The following is a 21,343-nucleotide window of genomic DNA, read 5'->3' on the forward strand; positions in this document are numbered from 1 at the left end:
AAGATGAACATCTCTCAGTTGAGCTGCTGTCAGGATGCTTGGGGACCTCCCAGGATGCACTGAGCATTTCTTCTCTACTCACCTTTCCCCCCCCTCACTCTCCAGGTATTTATAGGCTGCTACTACAAGTCTATGACTTCTATCTTCTCTCTCTCTGAAGATTTGTCTCTCTGTGCTCCCCCAACATGCTTCCTCATAGGGGATCATCACCTCATCAGGGTTTTCTCTTATACTGAAGGGTCTTTACCTTGCTATATAAAACGTCTTGAGGCTACTTGATGTGAATTACGGTACCACTATAAACAATTAAAAAACACCAACTGAAATCTGTCAATGACTGTGACATTACCGTTTCCACTATCAGTGGGAAGCCAGATTTGGGTATTCAGCAAAACATGCAAGAAGTTCTCAATATGTGTGAGGCATTTTTTCCCCCCTAGTTATCAAAATAAAGCAGAAAAACGACCGTGCAAAAGCCCATGTTTCTCGCTTAATATTTAACTGCAACCTATCAGTAAGACTCAGGTTTATGGAGCTTCAAAGCTGTGATAAGATGTACTTGCTATAAATTGCTGACATTTGCATTTCACTTTTTGGTAATTAATAAATCAGGCACAGATGACCAATAATCAATATTGAGTGCCAGAAATGCCACTCTTTACTTTGTTAGTGACAATACTACTCACACTACTGTGCAGACAAAAGTCACTATTGTGTGCAGTCCTGAGCTTGCTGAGGTGATTCTACTCTGAATAAACCAAAGCCTTTATTTAGGGAATCAGGAATTTATTCCAGAAAAGTTATCATAACCAGGACAAAAGCCCTTTCTACCCCTATGAAAATACATTAATGTGAGAAGTAAAGTAAAACACATGGCTCATTTTGGAGTTTTTACATTTCAGAACTAAAAATAATCAAAAGTACAAATAGGCAGGTACAAAAAAAATGACATGCAGTTTTCCAAGTTCAAAAGTTAACACTAGCCGAACTTAAAAGTACAGTGAGTATGAAAAGGAAGGGGGGGGGGGGGGGGGGGGGGGGGGAATTAAGCTTGCAATTCAAAATCTGCGTTGTTTATTGGAAGGTCCATAATCTCCAGGGCCGGGGAGGCCTCTGGGGAAGCCACCCTGACCACCTCCAGGCATGCTGTTGTTTCCTGGCCCTGGCAACATTGGTGAATTCTCTGCAGCCAAGCCAGGAGTACCAGCTGGACCAGAGCTGCCCCCCAGAGAGTTTCTGTTCATGGGCATCCCATGACCACCCATATGCATCCTCATGTCTTGCTCCCTGTTCTCAGAGAAGTTGCCCCTGAAGCCCTCCTGCTGCCTCTTCATAATCTCCTCATTGCGCAGCCTCATCTCCTCCTCTCTCCTGCGGCGTTCCTCCTCCTGTCGGAGCTCGGCTTGTTTCCTCTTCTGCACTTCCTGATTGTGGAGCTCCTCCATCCTTCGCAGCTCTTCCTGCCGCCTCAGGAGGTCCTGCCTCATCAGCATCACCTGATGCTCGTGTCTGGCTGCCTCCATCTCAGCCTCCAGCTTCTCCTGCGCCTCTTTCATGTTGCGGTCCACCATCTCATACTGCTGCTTCTCCATCTCCATCAGGGCCTTCCATCGCATGGCATACTCATACTCGAAGGAGCCGGGCTGAGCGAATCGTGGCGGCTGCTCACGCTCTTTGTGATACTGCTGGTTTTTGTTGACCAACTTTTCTGGCAGTCCCTCCTCTTCATCAAACTGTTCCATAGGCTCCACTGTAACAGGCCGGGGGAAAGCTGTCAGAAGATAAGCACCATCAGAGCACTTATCCAAAGCCTTTCTTGCAGCTGGCTTTGAGGTGAACTCCACTATGCCCTTCCCCGTAGGTCTCCCTCGGTCATCCACTATGACCACAGCTCTTTCTATCTGGCCAAAGACTGCGAAGGCCTCCTCCAGGAGCTCGTTGGACGCAAACTCTGGCAGATTCTTCACAGTTAAAGCAGCTCCGTGTGTCGCAAACCTCACCCGTATGGGCCTGCCTCTGAAGGGGGTATCATCTAGCTCGGCTCTGGCAATCTCTGCTATGATTCTCGTTTCGAGCCTAATGAAGCCGAAGCCTCTTTCCTTGTTAATAAATATCTCGCTGGCTTTTCCATACTTGGTGAACAGCTTCTCCAGGTCCTCCTCGGTAACACCCGTTGGTAAATTACCTACAAACAGCCTGCTCCGCTGGGTAAAGGTCTTTTCCCCGGGCTTTCTGAAGCTCTGCAGGTCCAGGGTTAAGGCCTCGTTGGGGTTGGTCTGCTCGTTGGGCTCTGGCTGCTGCCCGTTGCTGTTTGTTCCTTCTCTTTTCAGCTGCTCTCCCGGGCGGTTTGGGCCGCGGTTCTGCTGGGGGCCTCTGTTTCCTTGCATTCTCGCAATGGATTTAAAATCTGAAGTAGCAAATGGCTTGTTAAAAACACAGAAACTCTTTGCAAACGGTAGCGCACAAAGAGCTGTGAAAATGGCGAAGGTACGCGCTACGCTATTGTGACCTCAATTCGTTGCGACATCGGCGACGTAGTTTATGTGCGACGGTACGAGAAAAAACAACAATAAAACAAAAACGATGCAGTTATTTAAAAAAATATGTAAAATGTAAGTGTATAAAAATAACAAGGCTGCTTAAAATGTGTTGTATATATGTTTTGTTCCTTACTACGGGTGCTTTAGATTTTTGACTTTTTTAAAATGTTTTCTTACTTCTCGCGATAGTTTGCCCTCGTACATAGAGACTGTCACCGGTGAGCGGGTGATTTCGCGGGAATTATTCCTGTTGCTCGCAAGCTACTGAAAATAATCGTCGATATCTGAAAATATCAACACACTTGATCTCAGAGGAGTAGCAACTGAAGTGCAAACGTCTATTTTCTTCGGTAAGGTCGTTATATCTGTCATATTATATTAATTTTCAGGGTATTCTCATGAAAAGTCGGGGTGTTTAGGAAAAACCCAGACAACTTTACTTGCACTTGTAAGCATGTTATTGAGTTGACTGTGCTTTAAATTGATAGCCTTTGAAATCTAAAATAGACCCATTTCTATGTCTCCTGTGCTTTTATTCAGGACAGTCATGTTCTCAGACCTAAGTGTACAGAAGGAGGGCTCCTCTCTGCTCTGCCGTCCTGCCTCGGAGGACCAGGGCCCGGTGTTTGAGAGGACGTCTCTGGCTTATAGTCAGTGCTCTGAACGCTACAGAGTTGGGGAGCGGAGCTTCAGCCGCCAGTATGCTCACATTTACGCAGCACGACTCATGCAGATGAGGCCTCTGCTGTCAGAGAGAGCTCAGCAGAAGTGGGGTAAGCTCAGAGCAATCTTACCTACCTACATCAGGGACACTGAAACATTTGATTTCTATTTCTTAATCTGTTTTTTTTTTCTGTTCTGTATCTGTCAGGATCAGATGTGGTTATCAAGAAGCTGTGTGATCTAGAAACAGCGGAGCAGTGTTGCATTGTAGGGACTCTGTTCAAGCGTATGGACTTGCAGCCATCTATTCTGAAAGAAATCAGTGAGGAGGTTGGAAGTAGTGCTAAATTCACCCCACACATTGAAAGCAGCTACTGAATTGTACTTTAACAACTTTCTTTTTCCTTGCTCTCCAGCACAACCTCCTGCCCCAGCCTCCACGAGCAAAATACATTCATGAATCAGATGAGTTGATTCTGGAGGATGAACTGCAGAGGATTAAACTAGAGGGGGAAATTGACAAAGACAAGTGTGTCACAGGTTGGTAGTTTTTCAGGATGTCAGCATCACATGAGCTGTGGACGTATCAGTCTGATGTAGGTGTTTCTTGTTGTCTTTCTTAGGCAGCGTCATTGCAGTATATGGTGCTGAGAGGAACGATGGGAAGTTCACAGTTGAGGACTTTTGCACAGCGGATCTTCCTTTGCAGAAAGCAAGGCCTGCACTTGACTCTGACAGGTATGAAAACACATCTAATTGGTGTAAATCCCTGCCTGTAGTGATAAACAACATTAATTGCTTTGCCTGCCTTCATACAGGTTTGTGCTCCTGGCATCAGGTCTGGGTCTTGGCAGTACTCATGCTGACAGCATGCTGGGCCTACAGTTGCTTGTCGACATGGTAACTGGTCAGCTCGGTGACCTCAGGGAGCAGAGTGGTGCAGCAACAATTTCCAGGGTTCTGCTGGCGGGAAACCTCCTGAGTCAAAACACTCAAGACAAGGATGCATCAACAAAGGTGGGAAAAATGGTTTGAACCTTGTCATATAGTCACGTTCCTCCCAAGTCACTCATGTGAACTGGTTTACTTAAAACATAAAAATAAATATTTTACCCTTTCTCTGTTTTTTTTTGTTTTTTTCCCCAGGCCAAGTATCTTACTAAGAAGACTCAAGCTGGCAGTGTGGATGCCATTCGTTTGCTAGATGAGTTGTTGCTTCAGCTGGTGGTAAGTCTGAAGATTTTGACACAGTTTACTTTAATGATAAATGTTTATGTTATGATTCATAACATCCAAGAGAGCCAAGGGAGGACCTGTGATACTGTATGAGAAAGTGTGGAAGGAATGATAGATGGGGATGGGATTAAACCAGGGATTGCCTTTGAGCCCTTAGTTTTTTGCAGTGGTGACAGGCTGACATATGAGTTCGGGCACGAATCGAATCTCCATGGAGTATGATATAGTTAGGCAACACTGCGATCTGTAGTAAGAGTAAGGAGCAGGTGGTGGAGGAGCTGGGGAGGTGGAGGAAAGTCAGTCGAATCGAAACAGAATACATGTGTGTGTGAATGACTGGGAGACGGGTTTGAAGGCGAAGGTGTAAGAAGCAGAGGTAGAGAAGGTGGATGAGTTTAAGTACCTGGGGTCAACCATCCAAAGCAAGGAGTTAGGGCTACATCTAAAGATAATTTGGTAGTCAACTAATCTGCCATTTTTTTTTTTAGTCGATTAGTCCATGATTATTTCAATAACTCTTATCTCCGTTTCCTGTGGGCAAACCACCTGTTCTGGGCTCCAGTATCTCATCTGCCCACCAGTGAATATCACCCTGTTATCTCGTCCCACAGCAAATTGGAAGGAAAGCTCCGCTTTGCACAGTCTGCATTTACTTTATTTGTTTTCTGTGAAATTCTTTCACATTTTTTTTTTTTAAATCCCCGTTTCCATTTTCTTCTGTCCTGCTTTGCAGTTAGCACTACTTTCTTCTTCTTTAGTATTGAGTTCAGTCTTGGCAGACGAAATAGGGGATACTGCCCCCATGGCCCCCTGTAGTGTATTGCATTTAAAAAAACAGATTTACGTGGTATTAGACACGTCGACAATAAAATTACATGTCGCTAAATTTTAATTGTTGACGTCATTGATTATAATAAATCGTGGCAGCCTCACAAAGACTACACAAGAGAGGTGAAGAAGAGCAGGTAGACGAGCTGGACATGCTGTAATATATGATGTATTGTATGGAGAGGGTGGTGCTGACAAAAAGACAGGATGTTGAGCCTGGAGGAGGCAGAGTTGAAGATGCTCAGAGTTTCATGGAGAGTGGGCAGGATGGACAGGACTAGAAATGAATTTATCAGAGTTACAGCTCAGGTTGAGCGGTTTGGACACTAAGTTAGAGAGACAGGCTGAGGTGGTTTGGGCATGTGCAGAAGGGTGATGGTGGATAAACTGGACTGGAGGAAAAGAGGAAAAGCACAGATTATTACCGTCTAAACAACTCTACTGTTTTGTTTTTTTTCTTTTGCTACACATTACTGTCTCCTGCTGATTAAGGCCTCGGTTCCTGTGGATGTAATGCCTGGCCAGTACGACCCCACCAACTACACCCTCCCACAGCAGCCTCTCCACCGATGCATGTTCCCCTTGTCGTCCGTTTACCCCACACTACAGCTGGCATCCAATCCATACCACGCCAGCATAGACGGAGTGAGGTAAGCAGCGTCACACATGTTGTTACAGTGGGCATGAAACACTACAAGTATACAGGCTAATTTACACCATAGAGCCCTGCTCTCAAAAACTAACATGGATATAACTCTGTTTGTGTAGCTGGATTTGAAAAATAAGTGCTTACAGTTTAAATTTTCAACGTGTTTAGCACTATTTCTTAAATCCAACTTCACAGACGCACTTAGCCTATGTCAGTTTTTCAGAGCAGGGCTCCATTTATGCCTCATATCCACTTTAATATTCACTTCTAGGTGCAAATATGTTTAGGTTTACATGTATTTGCTTGTTTCCTTGAAGGTTCCTCGGTACATCAGGGCAGAACGTCTGTGACATTCAGAGGTACAGCAGCAGGGACAGCCACTTGGAAATATTAGAGGAAACGCTTCGACTCCGACATCTGGCCCCGACGGCACCTGACACATTAGGTTAGTTGATACAGAATAACACGCAGAGCCTCTGGTAAATCTAAACACACTATTGGTTTATTGACAAGATTTTCTCTGAATTGCTCAGGTTGTTACCCATTTTACCAAAAAGACCCTTTCATCCTGGAAGAGTGTCCCCATGTTTACTTCAGTGGCAATGCCCCTACTTTTGACTCCAAGCTCATCAAAGGTTAGTGCATGCCATTTGCATGTAAACAGAAGAAACTTTGTGGATGTTATCATATGATCTGTTTTAAGCTACAAATGTACTATTCACACAGACTAATGTGTAATAAATAATTAACTGTTGCTGCTCGTATTCTCATCCCGCCAGGTCCGGATGGCCAGGAAGTCCTTTTGGTTACCGTTCCAGAATTCAGCAGCACACAGATGGCGTGCCTCGTCAATTTACGCACTCTTCACTGTGAGCCAATCAGCTTTTCTGCCTTCTCTGCAGATGAAGATGAGGAAAGTGAGATGAACGTAAGCCACTGAGGACACAGCTGATGCTTTTTTTTTTTTTTCTTTTTTCTTTTTTTTTTCCTTTTGGCCAGAGAAGGATCAAATTAACTTCAATCCAAAAAACACAAGCTTTTCAATAAGATACATTTACCTCATGGGTTCCTTTCAGTGTTTCTGTTAAAGTAACATTTGTGTTTTTGTTTTTTTTCATTGAACTGAAAGAAAACCAGCAAATGAAAAAGAAAGGAAGAGACCCTCGTGGTTTAATAAGAAGCCTTTATTTGAAAAATAACTCTTCTAACCCATCTGTGTCTGAGAAAACATGATAAAAACCTCTGTACTCCTTCATCTGTTACCAAGTTCTCCCACATTTACTGAATGTTCACACTAAAAATATTTCTGCCATATGTGAAGATCGTGTAAATAACAGTTTTTTTTATGTGCATCCACAATAAACTTCTTTTCACGAAGCATTCGTACAAGTGATTGAACGAGTCAGAGAATAATGAAGTGTGATCTTTGGGGAAAAAAAATCTAAAATGGTTCCATTTCTGTGAAGAGACCTTATTTCAAATGTTGATTAACAGATGTACTATTTTAATATAGCTGATATTCTGTACATTCCCATTGCTTACGTCGTACAAAGACGAGAGCCCTAATTTGATTCTTCAGCCAGCTCTAAGTACAACACGGCAACGTGAACTACAGTTAAGAGAGGACGGTGGTTTACTTGAAACAAGCCACTTGTGTTTTCTTTAATAGTCACTGATCTTGTAGTCATAGTCCATGATGGAGTCTGTGAAGCCGCCAGGAGTTGAGGACTGTCCCTCTCCCCAGACCCAAGATTCATACCAGGATGTGGTGGCCTCTGTTGTTGTGGGAATTGTGGTTGTGGTTGTTGTAGGGGGTAACGTCGTTCTCATCGACATGGCCTTCATTAACTTCCGCTGGCGAAGACGACGGATGAGAGCGATCTTGCGCTTCCGTCGCTGCTCAGGACTGAGTCGAGAATTTGTGGAAGACCCATTACTGGCACCGATCACACTCCTGTGGCCATTGTTGACTGTGGTGTACTGTACTCTGCTATTGCTGTAGGCAATTCGAATTGGCTTGTTGCCGTGGAGGGCCATAATCTGCAGAGAAATTAAAGAAAAAACAAAGAGGCTTTACTGAATACTGCTAAGATGCACATGCATCGAGGCACTTCAAGTTGGGACAGTCTTACCTGTTTAATGCGGTCCCAGTTGGACTTGGCCAGGTTGAAGCTGCAGGCAGTCGCACCCGACTCATAGCCCACCACACAGAGTTTGGTCAACGAGGAGAAGCCCTCAGCTCGAGCCGTCACGCGGTACTCCCCGGGGTTAAGCAGACGCCAATAATCCCCCGTTGGTGCTACAATGGCAACAGTAGTGTTGAGCACAGTTTGAGCTATGTTATATTTTATTACATCCTGAGTGATGGTGTGAACAGTATACTGACCTGTGGTCACGTCGTGATTTATCCCCTCGATAGATACAGTAGCGTTTGCAATAGGGTTCCCCTGCTGATCTTTCACAATCCCTCTAATGCCGCGATGCACCTGAAGTACACAAATAGTTACATGAGTGAAAGAAGCAAAGTACAAGGTACAGTTGCTGAGTAGTAGTTCTCTTCAACTGCTCAGTAAAATCAGTAGTTTCATTTTTTCATGAGTGGACTTTGGAGTAAAATTGAGCAAAATTATACTTGGATTGATCCAAAAAGCTGTGGTTTAATGATTCAGTTATTCTAAAATGATTCCACTCAAAAATCATCCATTACAAAAGAATCATATTTGATCCTACTCCCATTTTTATGTTGCATTTGGGTCTTTTATATGTATAATATAATAAACTGTTTTGATAAGTGGTATATGAATTTAAACACCTGCGATCAACTATTCAAAGCAACAGACAGTTAACTTATACAGCCAAAGCAAACATTTGCCTCCAAGAGCTCCGCAAACTGTACAACATATGACATCCTCTGTCAGTCGACCCTCAGTGGACAAATCTAAGGATAAAGGGGAGCAACCTCGGGAAAACCAATACAGCGTGGGAAACATCTCGGTTGGACAGAGGAGGAATAACTGCAAAATCACAATGCTGTAAATCACAATTTTAGGTACTTTTATTTATTTTTATTTTTTAGAAATTTTAAAATCCAACATTATATCCAGCAGGATGTTGAATAGTCTTTTCACTACAGACTGAAGCACAGTCAGGACAGGTTACAGTTTGTGTTTGTTTGGGACTAACCTGCTCCATGAAGATGAGCATTGCTTCTCTGTTTTTCTCCCACTCATACGCCAGCTCGCTCTGATGAGGGAACTTATCACAGCCCAGGAAAATGGACAGCTCCAAACAGTTGGTGTGCAGGTAGCTAAAGTCATTCATACCTGCAGGGAAGATCAAGAGCGTGTATTGCAACTACTGTCCACCAGGGTGTGCTATAAACATACGTGGGAATTTAAACGCACTGGTCTCTACTTACTGCCTGTTACTGGCTTCCATTTGGCCCGGTTGACAATTCCAAGACCCCCTCCTGGTGTGTCTCCTTGGCAGGAGCCGTGATGGCTGTGTGTCATGGTCAGGTGTGTGGAGGCATAGGAGATAGCTAGCCACCTGAAGAGGGATTCGTCTGCAGTCACGCGGGGCTCATCTTCAGATTCAGCATAATGGTAGCCTGCACTTCTTCCTCTGTCATCGTCTTCTTCCTCCCTGTGCCCATAACCCTGGTTGTACGCGTGATTGTAGCCATGGTCGTACCCAGGGTCATAGCCATGGTCGTACCCAGGGTCGCGACCATGGTCATAGCCTGTGTCGCGACCATGGTCATAGCCTGTGTCGCGACCATGGTCGTACCCAGGGTCGCGACCATGGTCATAGCCTGTGTCGTGACCATGGTCAAATCCATGGCCCCGCCACTCCTCTTCTGGCTCTGCATACCCTCTGCTTCTCCAGTCTTCCACTGGCTCCTCATGGTAGCCCCTTCCCCACTCAGATACATCAAAACCTTCATCCTCATACCTGCAGACATGATTCTAAATGAATCATTAAGCACTATTTTGGTGGTTCACAGAGGTGAAAAATTAGCATTTGGACAATACGTGTGTACGTAAAGGTACAGAAACAACAACAGAACACAGGTAGGGAAACAAGTCATACTGTCTCTTCTTGCGACTCTGAGGTTTCTGGCTCTCAGCAGGCTTGTTGAGACGTAAGCTGTCATAAGGATAGGCCACAATTCTCTCCCCACCCTGGAAGTTTGCACCCAACACAAATGGATAGCTTTTCATCCAGGAGATTATGGCCCTGGTTTCCACAGCAATCTGGAACAAAAGCAGGAAGATCAGGATCACACAGACAGAGGATCAGAATCTCATGTAACATACTTTTGTTTTTGTTTACCACAACCTGGTTAGTCTCAAAGACTTTATATATCTATATCTATATCTATATCTATATGCGTATTTGTTTGTTTGTTGCTTTACCGAACTATTAGCTTCAAAGTGCTCTGGTATAGGCACATGATGGTTGGGGGTGAGTTTAGGCACCATGCCCTTATCCTCAGCATCCCACAGGATACTATTCAGATCAGGGAAGTTCTGGAAGATGTCAAAGCCCTCATTGGTGAAGTGACCGGTGGTCCAACTGCTCAGCTCTGATCCCTGCAGAGTAGAAATTGGGTAAAAGAGACATACTCATCTAAGTAGCCCACTATGTTTCACAGACATTTCCTCTTTGTTTTAGACAGTATTTAAAACATGTTGTCATTAATTGATTGTTTTTTACACCGACCGCTTCAAAAGCTTCCTCCTGTCCGTCAGGGTTGAGCGAAGGCACCAGGTGGATGCGTATTCCCTCCACCAGGCGCTGGGCTCTGGGGTTTCTGTCTTTATACTCTTTGCACAGGTACTGCATGAGAAGCAGGATCATCTCCCGACCCACTGCCTCATTTCCATGGAGACCTGCCGTGAAGCGGATCTCTGGCTCACCTGTGGGGACAACCGGGGCGAGACTGTAATTGTCTGTCAGCCTTAATCTGCTGGTGTCCGCCTGGTGTTTATTAGGATTTGCAGGATACCACAGTGGTGCCATAAAGACCCAGCGTAATTTCAACGAATCAGCATCCCAGACTGTTTGAAATACTGCACATTACAGCATTTGTGTTGTTATAGCACACATTACAATAAGAACACGGCTATCTGCCCGTTTCCTGCTTGAGATCCCACCTATTTCGTGCTCTGTGGGATTGCCAGAGATTATCATGGCAACAATTTCCCGTCCCTTGGAGCTGCGGCCCAGGCTGTAGATGGTGGTGATGTTAGGGCACTCCTCATTCACTGACTTCATAAGCTGAATAGGTGAGATAAAGACAACAGTAAATATGCAAAGCATTGTATTTGATTACATTACGCACTACAAAGCAGATGGTTAATAATGAATATTATGTTATTGTGGAAATGTCATGTTGGTCTCTGGTGGTTCAAATGAAAAACTGGGACAGAATGAAGCTGCAATTTATATTAGAGCATTTAAAGCGGACCTCCTGGAATTCTATCAGCCAGCAGATAAACTTTGCAGGGAAACTCACATCAACCATCTCCGAGTAGCTGTGGTGTTTGAACTGCAAGTAGTCCACGGGAGTCACCTCATTTTGCTTGTACAGAACATTAACTGGATCTGTTTGGAGAAAAGAGCAGCAAAAATTATTCATTTTCTGTGTTTAAGGTGTGTGTGAGTGTGTGGGCATACGACTCACCAGGCAGGGGGCAGCCTAGGACCTCCAGCCTCATACAAAGAGAGCCGTTCCAGCTCTGTGGGATAATTCGCATGTAGCGGGCCACCACGGGCACCGCAAGCTGGTTCATCACTGGGGTGTCCTTATCATTATTTCCGAAAAACAACTGCACAAGAGAGGACATGTGAATGAGGGGGAGAGGAAGATGAGTATTGGTGCTTGTGGAAGTGGCACAGTTTTAGATGAACTCACCCAGTCGGCGTATCCATCGTGAATGGTGGTCCACTCTCTGCTGTCATTGCTGAAAGCCAGGAAGTAGGACGTCACGTAGTCATTGCTGACAGAAGAAGAGGGCAAATTGTTGGGTGTAGGAATGTCAAATGATGCATATTTATGTCTGCGTGTCTGTTTGTCTCTTACTCATTTAAGGAGTCCCGTCCCTGAGTAATGACTCCGGTGAACTCTGTCGCCCTGCGAGCATCTATCTCAAACCAGTGGATAGCATCCTCTGAATTTGCACACCACGCTCCACCTCTTATGTTTTCCTCATCATCGGAGCCCTGGGAGACACATGCTACTGAATACTCGAACCCTTTTAGTATCTTGAGTGCCAAAGCAACATATCTACTTTTGCATCCATTAACAGAAGAATTTGGATACCCCCACCCGCCCACCCCCCCAAAAAAACACATTGTTGATTTAAATACTGAGGACTTAAAAGAATCCGTCAAGCATGTACCACTAAGGCAGCTCCTGGAAGTGACAGACCCAACAATAACAGTATTTTTCAGTGTTGCTGGCAGCTGGTGGTTATTTCAAGGCCTGCTTGTAGGTGCATGGCCCCGCCCTGATTGTTGTGTACCTGCATGTTTAGGCGCGCCCTCTGAGGTGCAAAGTGATACTGAGACATAGAAGAGGCTGAAAGCTGATCTGGCTCGACCTTGTGAGACTCCATCCCCAGGGGAGGACACTCTGCCAAGCAGAAAGAGAACATTTAAATAATGTGTTAATTACATTCAGCAAAAGCTTACGTATACTCTCCAGATTTGAACAGATGTTGACTTACTCTTTGGCTCTTTGAAGACACGTGGCCTGTTCCTGGCTCTCTCCTCTGCCTCCTTTAGCTTCTGCGCTCTCTCTGTCCGAGGCCAGACAAACAGTCTTAATGCAAAATAAATTGCGCTGTCTTGGCTGAATTTTTTTTTCTTTTACTCTGCCCAGAAATGATGGAGGAACTCAGTATTATTTTACAATTTTTATTTGCCAAAAGTCCTCACGGGGACCTGGAGGGCCAGATTACGGTTAAAAAACAAAGCACACCAGATGTTATGATTTAGCTTCTAGTCCAAGTCTGCTCTGAAACTCATCATCATCATCATCATCATCCCTCTGACCTGGACTTTTACCATGAAGGAAGATTGCAGAGTCTCTCACCCATTGTCATTATTCATATTCTGACACATACTGGAGCGTGATGCTGGTTACATGGCTGACAGTGAGAATGTAAAACATGTTGTAAGCTCTCTCACCCACAACACACACATGCGCCCATTTACACAGTATCTGTAGATGCATATAGTTGGTTTACGGAAGAATGCAACAACTCTCAGAGACGTCTGCAAAATCATTTCACCTTAGACCTAGTCTGGGTCAAACTGTGCACACAGGAAGAGCCTCATTAACAGCAGTCCTGGTGGTGTTATATATCACTTGCTCTGGGCTTTACCCCTTCAACTTTACGCACGGCAGACACGTGGCACAAAAGAGCTGAAATACTTCTCCCTTTGTTGTCACTCCTCTTCATCCCTCACTTCCAATCCGATGCCGGCACAGCCTTCTTAGCTTATCTCACGCTCTTTGCTTTTGGGCCCAGCCCATATGAGATTTCTGAACTCTTTACAGCCCTAATCTCCGTTTTACTTTGGTGGGGTGAACTTTTGTCCCTGTCATGCAAGTTAAAGCAAGTGCCCGAGACACACACATTTGTATGCATGGAAATCACATCTGCATTCTCTTAGTATGACTAGATATGACTGAGGGGAGACAACATCATTGTTAGTACTTTTCCACTTGGGTTCATGAGGCACTCTCTTTGCTTTGACAGGATTACGCAAGGTGGTGCAAATAACAAAAAGAAGAATCCCATGTGGGTCTCCTTACCTCTTTCTTCCCTCTCCCTCTCTTTGGCTGCTCTTTCTCGCTCTTTTTCCATCCACTTTTCATCAGTCTCGTCTTCTTTTCTCTCTGAAAACAACAACAACAACAGAAAAGGAAAGAAAATCACTTATAATTTCATAGAAACAACAATGATTACCACAGAGCCATGCACAGTAGTGTACTGTATATGCATGCTTTTTTTTTGTGGTTTTGCAAGTCATTAAGAAATGCAAACAGGTCATCAAGGAACACTTGAAAGCTATTGACCCAACTGTTGTTTATCCCTTTCTTTTGCTGTTTGCTTTATTGGCAGGAAGTTCTCTGTGACTAAACCAATAATAGAAAACATTCGAGTATGGTTGTGATTCACATGTGTGTGAGCGGGCGGCCACATACTCATCCCGTACTCGTCGTAATCATCATACCAGGTCCCCTCATAGGGCGCGGTGGCGGTGGGCTCTTCTGTGTAAAAGAGAACAAACACGAAGTCAGACGATTCGTTCAGCCCCTCGGAGGCGCCGCTACTTTACAGAGTCAAGCTTTATGGGATTACATGCAAAATTTTACAACTTAGCAGTGGCCCGAATTATTCAACCACAAGAGGAGTTTTCTATTTTGATGCTGGTGTGATGCCCGCTGTATAACGTAGCTGTTAAATCTTCAATTCCCCATTTATGAGAAACATAACTTTGCTGGGCTTTGATCACAGGGCTTTTTGTTGCTCTACAAGAAAACTGTGGAAAGTTTTGTTGACTGTGTGGAAGAAATAAACCCACCCACTCCTGTGTGTAAACTAGGGCAGGTCAGCTCATAGATTAGCTCCAGTGTTATTCTCATGTGTTGCATTTCTAATGAAACACAAAGTATGGGCTGGCTATTTCATTTGTATCTTAATGCTTACTAGAGGTTTCACATTAGTTGATTTTGTCATGAGAGTCTGCAGTCACCTGGCAGGATTTCAACCTTAATTTCTGGGCTGACCTCTTTACCATCAGGTGACGGTTGCACCTCATCTGCAGGAAGAAGAATTCAAAAGGTCAAGCTGAGAGGTGATTTAAGTGTAACAGACAGAGAAATGGGGGAATATAAGCAAGAATGCAGAAGGGCCAAGTATGAGTGAATCATTGGAAATGCTGAAGGAGCATAGGTACTGTACAGTAGTGTGGAAACAAAGAGTAATGAGAGCATGCCATTCAAATCCAGATGAGTGTCACAGGTCTGCACGACACACTGTTTCCAGCATGCATTTCATCCCGTGGAAAAAAAGCCCTCTGTTGACTTCAGCTGGAAGAAATAAAGAGCGCTCATAAAAGTTTTCTCCAATATGTCTGAAAATCGGATCCAAAAGATTAGCGGGTATCTGTTATTAAACGTTATTTAATCAGAAGTTTACGCAGTTCCTTCAGCTTAAACAAACCACCGAGTTTACTGAGTGTCCAGCTGATTAATCACTGAACATCCTATTCCTAATCACTTATCCAAATAAGGGTTGGTAAGAGGCAGAAGCCTTTTGTAGTTGACAGAGGACAAAATGCAGGGTACATCCTGGACAGATTGCTGGCCTACTCTCTGTAAATGTCTCCCATAGTGCAGTTCACTCCTTTTTTGTGTCTGTTCTTTGCTTCTTTCCTTCTGTTTCACAAAGAGTAACACTGTCTTAGATCATCTAGTATGTTTCTGAAGAAAAGAAGCACAAGTGACCACTTTCATGGGGAAATTGAAATATTTAATTTTTTAAATCATGAATTTAAAAGCTTCTTGATAATATCATACAACCCAGCACTGTTAAAAAAGACACCTTTGATTCTGTAACTATTTCTGTACAGATGACCTCTCAATTAGCATTAAAAGAATGCACTTTAAACTCTGACAATGATCCTTTTTAACCACTACCAGCAGTTTTTATTTCCACACCGCAAAGCAGTAATGATAAAACAAAGGGGAAATTTTGACCTAATTGAGTTCTTGTTGTTTGACTCCCTCATACTTTTAAAGACATAAACTAAAATTTTACTAACTGCCATTATTTTAAATGTCAAGTTTCACAAGACAGAGAGTAAAGCATTTGTCTCGACTCAAGTTTCCACTGGCAGGGGAGTGCCTAGAGGAAGGATGTGGGGTGGCATCCATCCCCTCTGAAGGTGAGGGTGTTTCCTAATCTTTTAATGCTATTGGAGTACATTACTATTAATGCTACAATACTTAACACCATCAGATGAGAGAATTTACTTTACTATTTCATCGAAGTAAGGTTTTAATTTACTTGTACCTTAGTATTTCTATGTTGTTGTCTACTTCTACTCCATTACATCTTGTATATAAGTGTCACATTTTGTACTCTACACCAGTTATTTTCAAGTTGTAGTTACTTGTTAGTTCGAAGTATCTAAAGCAAGCTTTTTAAAGTACAAGCTGATGATAAAAACCTTTACTATTACTTAAGTGAAGAGTCAGATTGCTTGTAAAAGTATTTTTTGTGCAGCATCAGTTTCTTTAATACCAATTTTCTGCATTTCTGATAAAAAAAAAATTATTTAAGACAATTGTTTTTCCTACGGGGCCCCTGCCTTAATCGTGCCCCACACCTTGGCCTACCCCACTGAAAAATTCCTGTAAACACCCCTGTCAGTTAAGTAAATTCATGATATTTCTCAGAATTGTTTCAGCGCCCCCCCATTTTGCCACATGGATCTAATTATGCTTTCATCATCTTATTCATGTTACATAAACTGCCTCCACACTAAACATCCTCAATCAAAACAAAGACACGAAAGACTTATACGTACATGTGGCATCCCAGTAATCGCTGTCATCTGTTCCAGGCTTTGTATCAGGGGCAGCAGGCGTTGGGTTTACTTCTTGCCAGTAGCTGTCATAGTTATCGGTCACAGAGGTGTAGAGGTCTGTCTCGTCTGGTTTCATGTAATCATCGTAGATGGCAGGCGCTGAAGTGGGCACTTCTTTCTCTGCTGGTTTCCAATAGTCATCGTAGGCATATGTTACAAGAGCAGCTGGGTCTTCCTCATCTGGTTTAAAGTAGTCTTCATAGGCATCTGTTACGGGGGCGTCTGGCTTCCAGTAGTCGTATGGGGGATCTGTGATCGCAGCCTCAGGCTTTGGCCTGGAGGGTGTGGGCTCAGGACCCCAGTAGTCATCTTCTGGGCTCCAGTAATCAGTTTCTGAGAGGGAAACAGACACAAAAGCTGGCTGATGGTGAGCTCACAAGTCTGGACACAAATATTTTTATGGTTCTCTGGTGTTTTATAATGTTCTGATTTTTGAACTGGATCTGAAATTATTTTTCCTCCTTTCCACTACTACTTAGACATATTTCTAGTTTTAAATTTGTATTTGAATAAAAACAACAACAAATCCTCACAAACAAACAAACAAACAAACACTGTAACCCTCGATGGGTAAAAAATCATAAAAGAGCACAACTTTTTTGCCTAATCGGAATAGGTGCTATATTTACATCTAGGTGTGTGTGCCACATTTCAGTCTTCATTTCAGTGTTGTGATTTAGAGATTTAGGTGTGTTATGTGAGGCTAATGTAACACTGAGCTGGTAGCTGGCTCAGAAATGAGGAGGGGGCTACATTTGATCTTTCTAACTCTAAGTTTTGTCATTTTCAGTAGCTTCTGGGTGCAGAAGCTACTAAGCCTAATGTCAAAGGGAGAACAGCTTTCTGTCTTGACCTCTGTAAACACTTTCCTGTTGAGCTCAGTCTTTCGTTTTGGGTCACGCTGGATAAAAATGGTCTGTTTTAAAAATCTTGGTCATTCCGTGTATCAAAATGGAAGATTATCTGCCGTATAAAACTGCCCTCTCATGAGCTCCAGTTTCACCAAGATGGCAGAAACAGCTGAAACACTCATCTCAAGGCCAGACTTCAGAAACCAATGGGTGATGTCACGGTAGATTCCTCCATCTGTCTACAATCTGGTATTGTACAAAATAAGCTAATGTGGAAGTGACTTAAACTCTCTAATATTCAACAGTGTTGGGACAACGAAGTCATGCTGCATAAAACTTTAATGAGATTAATCATCCCTGTCAAGTTTTTCTGTGGTCATTTTATGGCCTCTGACCCTGGTGTTTGAAATCTTCTTCAGTATTGCATGATCATGATTTGAATGGTCAGATTTTATGTGGACAGTGTCCTCAGGTTCTTACATTCATCCCACACTCCTCTGCAGCTCACCATTGTGTTCACATCCAGCCCTCAAAATGCTTGAGGTTACGGCTTTCAAATCTACAAACCAGAGGCAAATCCACTTCTTTTATGCTCCTGGTCCACCCCAAAACAGACTTGAATGACATAATTTTGCGATTTACATAAATTTTCTCAAAGGTGCAGTAGCACTGACCAAATCCTGTTCAGACTTCGATGCATACAATGGTTGAAGTTTCCATTTATATTGTCATGTTTATATCCCATTTATATTCTTATATTCCCAGCCTTTAAAAAAAAATTGTTAAACATGTTTTTCCAAGCCAGTAGTGGGAGGCAATTTAACACACAGAATATTAACATATTAACATTAACACATATTAACAATATAGTTATATGAACTCAAATTTAGTAGTCAACTGAGTCAATATTCTTCAAGCAGCCCCTGCATGTGTGCCACTCACCGGCATCAGGATAGGGGTAATCTGTATATGGTTCGGTGGGTGGCTCCGTTGGGATCGCTGGAAATATAAGATACAAGATTTAACAACAATCAAATCCAAGTGATCAGTGAAGCAGGCTCAAGGCTTAGTATTCTCTTCTCACTTGTTGTGGTCGGGGGCAAAGTTGTGGTTGTTGTTTTCTTGTCCTTCTTCTTTCCCTTCTTGTCGGTTTTTGGCTTTTTGGTGGCTTTGGGGTCTTTTGGCTCTTTGTTCTTCTTCTTGTCCTTCTTTTTCTTCTTGTCTTCATCAGGTGCCCTCCTCACCCGGCCTAAAATATCTGGAAAAAAGGGGAAAAAAAGAAGCGGCAGAGAGAGAGAGAGGTTTTCCAGAGCCCACTCCTCACGGTTCTGTGACAAAATCTTTTGAAATGAAAACATATTCCTCCTTGCATACAGAAGCTAAAGACACAATTAGTTCTTTTATGAGGCTTGGGTCTGAGATTATGCAACTATTTCTTCACTGCATCACATTGCAGTGTTTCCAAGGAAAGTCCAGACTGCCAATTACATTTCAGTGGCTGCTTGAGGTCCATCAGTATTTCCTTTTGACTTTTCCTCAAGTCCTGTGGCACCTTCATGGAAACCATGTTTCTCTCTTTCCATTAGTTGTGCTCTATTAACCACAGTTCAGCTTTAATGATCCAAAATCAGTCCAGATACTCAATAAATGTACCGCTTTCACCTCAGCAGCATAAGCGAGACTCATCAAAGAGCTTATTTAATGGCTCCAAAAACTGGGCTTATTGCTTGAAGTGTGTTAGCGGGACTGTACAGAAGAGTCAGCATTATTCATGCAGGGCTTGAGCAACTGAGGCAGTGGAAAAGGTACGCGTCATAAAAAAATCTGTCTGCAAGATGCTCGACTCAGTGTCTTCTTCTCTTGTCTGGTGTGAGTTAAACCAGCTCATCTGTCCCGCTCCCTTGTGCGGGGAAGCAGGAGTGGACAGACGAGCACATGGACTTTGTCACGCTGTTGGAGCTGTCAGAGACCGAATCGTTGTGTGTTTGTGTCTGCATTTGCTCCATGTCATGCCACAACTCAAGCAGTACCTCAGCAGCTCTGATATCTTGTCGGCATAACACATCTGTGCTTTAGAAGTACAAAATATAATTTCTTCCACTTACCTGCCTGGTTGGCTTCTGCTTCTCTCTTGGTCTTGATGCCACCCTCCTCTGGGAGTAAGTCTGCTACAAGTCCTTGCTCTCTTTCTGGGTCATCCGGCGATTCGTCTCGCAGCTGATCCCCAGCCTGCCGGAGAGAAACTATTCCCCCGGCGCTCTCTCCTCCTCTAGGGATCATCAGCAGGCAGCACAGGGCCAGCAGAGCCGCAGACGCAGTCACAGCCTGGATCTTCATACCTGCTGCTCTTCCAACTCGCACAATCCTTTGGTTTGGAGTTTGTACAACCGCTCAACACTCACTCCAGTTTAATTGCCAGAAGGTTAAATTTCACCCTTAGGCCCCCTTGTGTGCTCCTTTCCTTGTGATCCACACTTTTACTCGAGAAGGGAAACCTCTGCAACTCCACACATACCCACACAGCCACAGTGTCAGCCAGCCTCAGACTGCTCTAGACAAGAGATGGAGTGGGAGGGGGGTAGAGATACACAGGGAGGGAAGGGAGGTGGGTTGTAGAGACAGACGGAAAGAAAAGATGCAAAGCAAAGCAGTAATCCAGTCAAATGAATAGACAGGGTTCCTAATTACCCCGAAGCCAGGGTCAGCTGAAAAAACAGCGCAAGGCTAGAGGATCCCCTCCACCTGGCCGACAAGTCAGAACAGGTGCAGTGCTCAGACAGGAGTTGGAGGGGGAGGATGAAGGAAGGCAGGTGAGGGCCCCAGACTGCAGGGTTTGCACCTCCTGGAGTTAAACGCCAATTTTTCTTCGTCCTCGGCTCTGGCTGAATTCCTCAGTCACCACAAAGCAGCAGGAGAGGGGAGTGATTCCTAGGACATTGAATTCCACAAGCCGAAGAGGAGGAGGAGGAGAGAATGGGCAAAAGGGGGAGGATTGAGACAAACACAAGCTAATCCTCAGAGTGAGGAATTCCAAAAAAGAAGAAGAGGAGAAAAAAAAAGGGAAACAGGCAGGAGTAAAACATAGATTCTTCTTTGGTACTTAAAAAAAAGGGGATCTCTGCTTTCCATCACTTCAGTGTGGTGCACTGTCGCTCATTCCTCTGAGTGTTACGTATTTTTCTTTCTCCTTTCTGGAGAAAAGGTTGTGTTACACAAAAGGGTGGGGGGTGGGTGGGTGGGTGGGGGGGGGGGGGGGTTGGAGTAATACACACGCTGGGCAAGAGAATTGTCTGAGCAGATGACAGAATTAACATTTGCTGTGTTTTTTTTTAACCATCCCCCATCCTCCTCTTACTCTGTCCACTGTTTGGAGAGCCTGTCAGGGCCTTTAAATTTTGGGTGTGTAGAAAAGGTTGCAGCTAGTCTCAATGAAGAATGACTGATCCATTAATAAGTCTAGGCTAAGAGTTTAGATCATTTCAGTTTCTAGATTTAGAATCCAGATATTAATCAATGTGGTAAAAAGCATTGTGAAGCCCGCAGAACTCCTATAAACTCTGCTTAGGAGCAGAAAAAGAAGAGATGTCCTCTGAATGGGTTTCAGACTGTGATGAACAAGACAGATACACAGGTACAGACGTCCAAGTGCATGAAAACCTGCTAAAATCATTTAGTTCGTACTGTCTCAGACTCAGAGGACAGTGACGCAGAAAAGGAAAACGGACTGCGTGGGATTTGATTTTAAGAAAACTATGGTGTTGTGCAATCTTATCGATGGGGGATATGACTACTGCTGTGAAGAATGCTGCAGAAATCTCGGACTACAGTAAGGTCAAGCACAGGGCTTCTGAGCTGGAACTAACACAGAGCTGGATAACTTTAGTTATTACTATTGCTGTTATTAT

The 21,343-nt window shown here is 43.8% G+C and overlaps 3 protein-coding genes across 6 annotated transcripts; 1 reads left to right on the forward strand and 2 right to left on the reverse strand.

Moving 5' to 3' along the window:
• Positions 1-640: 640 nt before the first annotated feature.
• nono (non-POU domain containing, octamer-binding) lies at positions 641-2,550 on the reverse strand. Its single transcript, XM_004544205.6, has one exon. It carries the CDS (start codon positions 2,385-2,387, stop codon positions 1,059-1,061), a length of 1,329 nt encoding a protein of 442 aa, XP_004544262.1. The 5' UTR covers positions 2,388-2,550; the 3' UTR covers positions 641-1,058.
• A 182-nt stretch (positions 2,551-2,732) lies between these two features.
• pold2 (polymerase (DNA directed), delta 2, regulatory subunit) lies at positions 2,733-7,293 on the forward strand. Of its 4 annotated transcripts, none has more exons than XM_004544203.3 (11): positions 2,733-2,890; positions 3,081-3,313; positions 3,412-3,533; positions 3,620-3,743; positions 3,827-3,941; positions 4,022-4,220; positions 4,350-4,430; positions 5,760-5,917; positions 6,234-6,361; positions 6,450-6,551; positions 6,696-7,293. In XM_004544203.3, the coding sequence occupies exons 2-11, from the start codon at positions 3,088-3,090 to the stop codon at positions 6,854-6,856; spliced, it is 1,416 nt and encodes a 471-aa protein (XP_004544260.3). In that variant the 5' UTR covers positions 2,733-2,890; positions 3,081-3,087; the 3' UTR covers positions 6,857-7,293. The 4 variants fall into 4 exon arrangements, with proteins under 4 accessions (XP_004544260.3, XP_076746845.1, XP_004544259.3 ...); XM_076890730.1 differs by having other exon boundaries at positions 2,742-2,890; positions 3,086-3,313; XM_004544202.3 differs by having other exon boundaries at positions 2,745-2,895.
• Positions 7,082-20,373, reverse strand: aebp1b (AE binding protein 1b). The gene is made up of 22 exons (XM_012917300.5): positions 19,544-20,373; positions 18,523-18,696; positions 18,381-18,437; positions 16,528-16,920; positions 14,689-14,754; positions 14,138-14,203; positions 13,745-13,828; positions 12,651-12,722; positions 12,447-12,556; positions 12,005-12,144; positions 11,837-11,921; positions 11,606-11,750; positions 11,438-11,526; positions 11,076-11,199; positions 10,642-10,838; positions 10,335-10,511; positions 10,009-10,172; positions 9,335-9,870; positions 9,100-9,239; positions 8,303-8,402; positions 8,049-8,215; positions 7,082-7,956 (listed from the first exon to the last, which is right to left on the reverse strand). Exons 1-22 carry the CDS (start codon positions 19,773-19,775, stop codon positions 7,579-7,581), a joined length of 3,696 nt encoding a protein of 1,231 aa, XP_012772754.3. The 5' UTR covers positions 19,776-20,373; the 3' UTR covers positions 7,082-7,578.
• Between the last annotated feature and the right edge of the window lie 970 nt (positions 20,374-21,343).

The sequence above is a fragment of the Maylandia zebra genome, linkage group LG12, assembly GCF_041146795.1.
Source record: "Maylandia zebra isolate NMK-2024a linkage group LG12, Mzebra_GT3a, whole genome shotgun sequence".
NCBI lineage: Eukaryota > Metazoa > Chordata > Actinopteri > Cichliformes > Cichlidae > Maylandia > Maylandia zebra.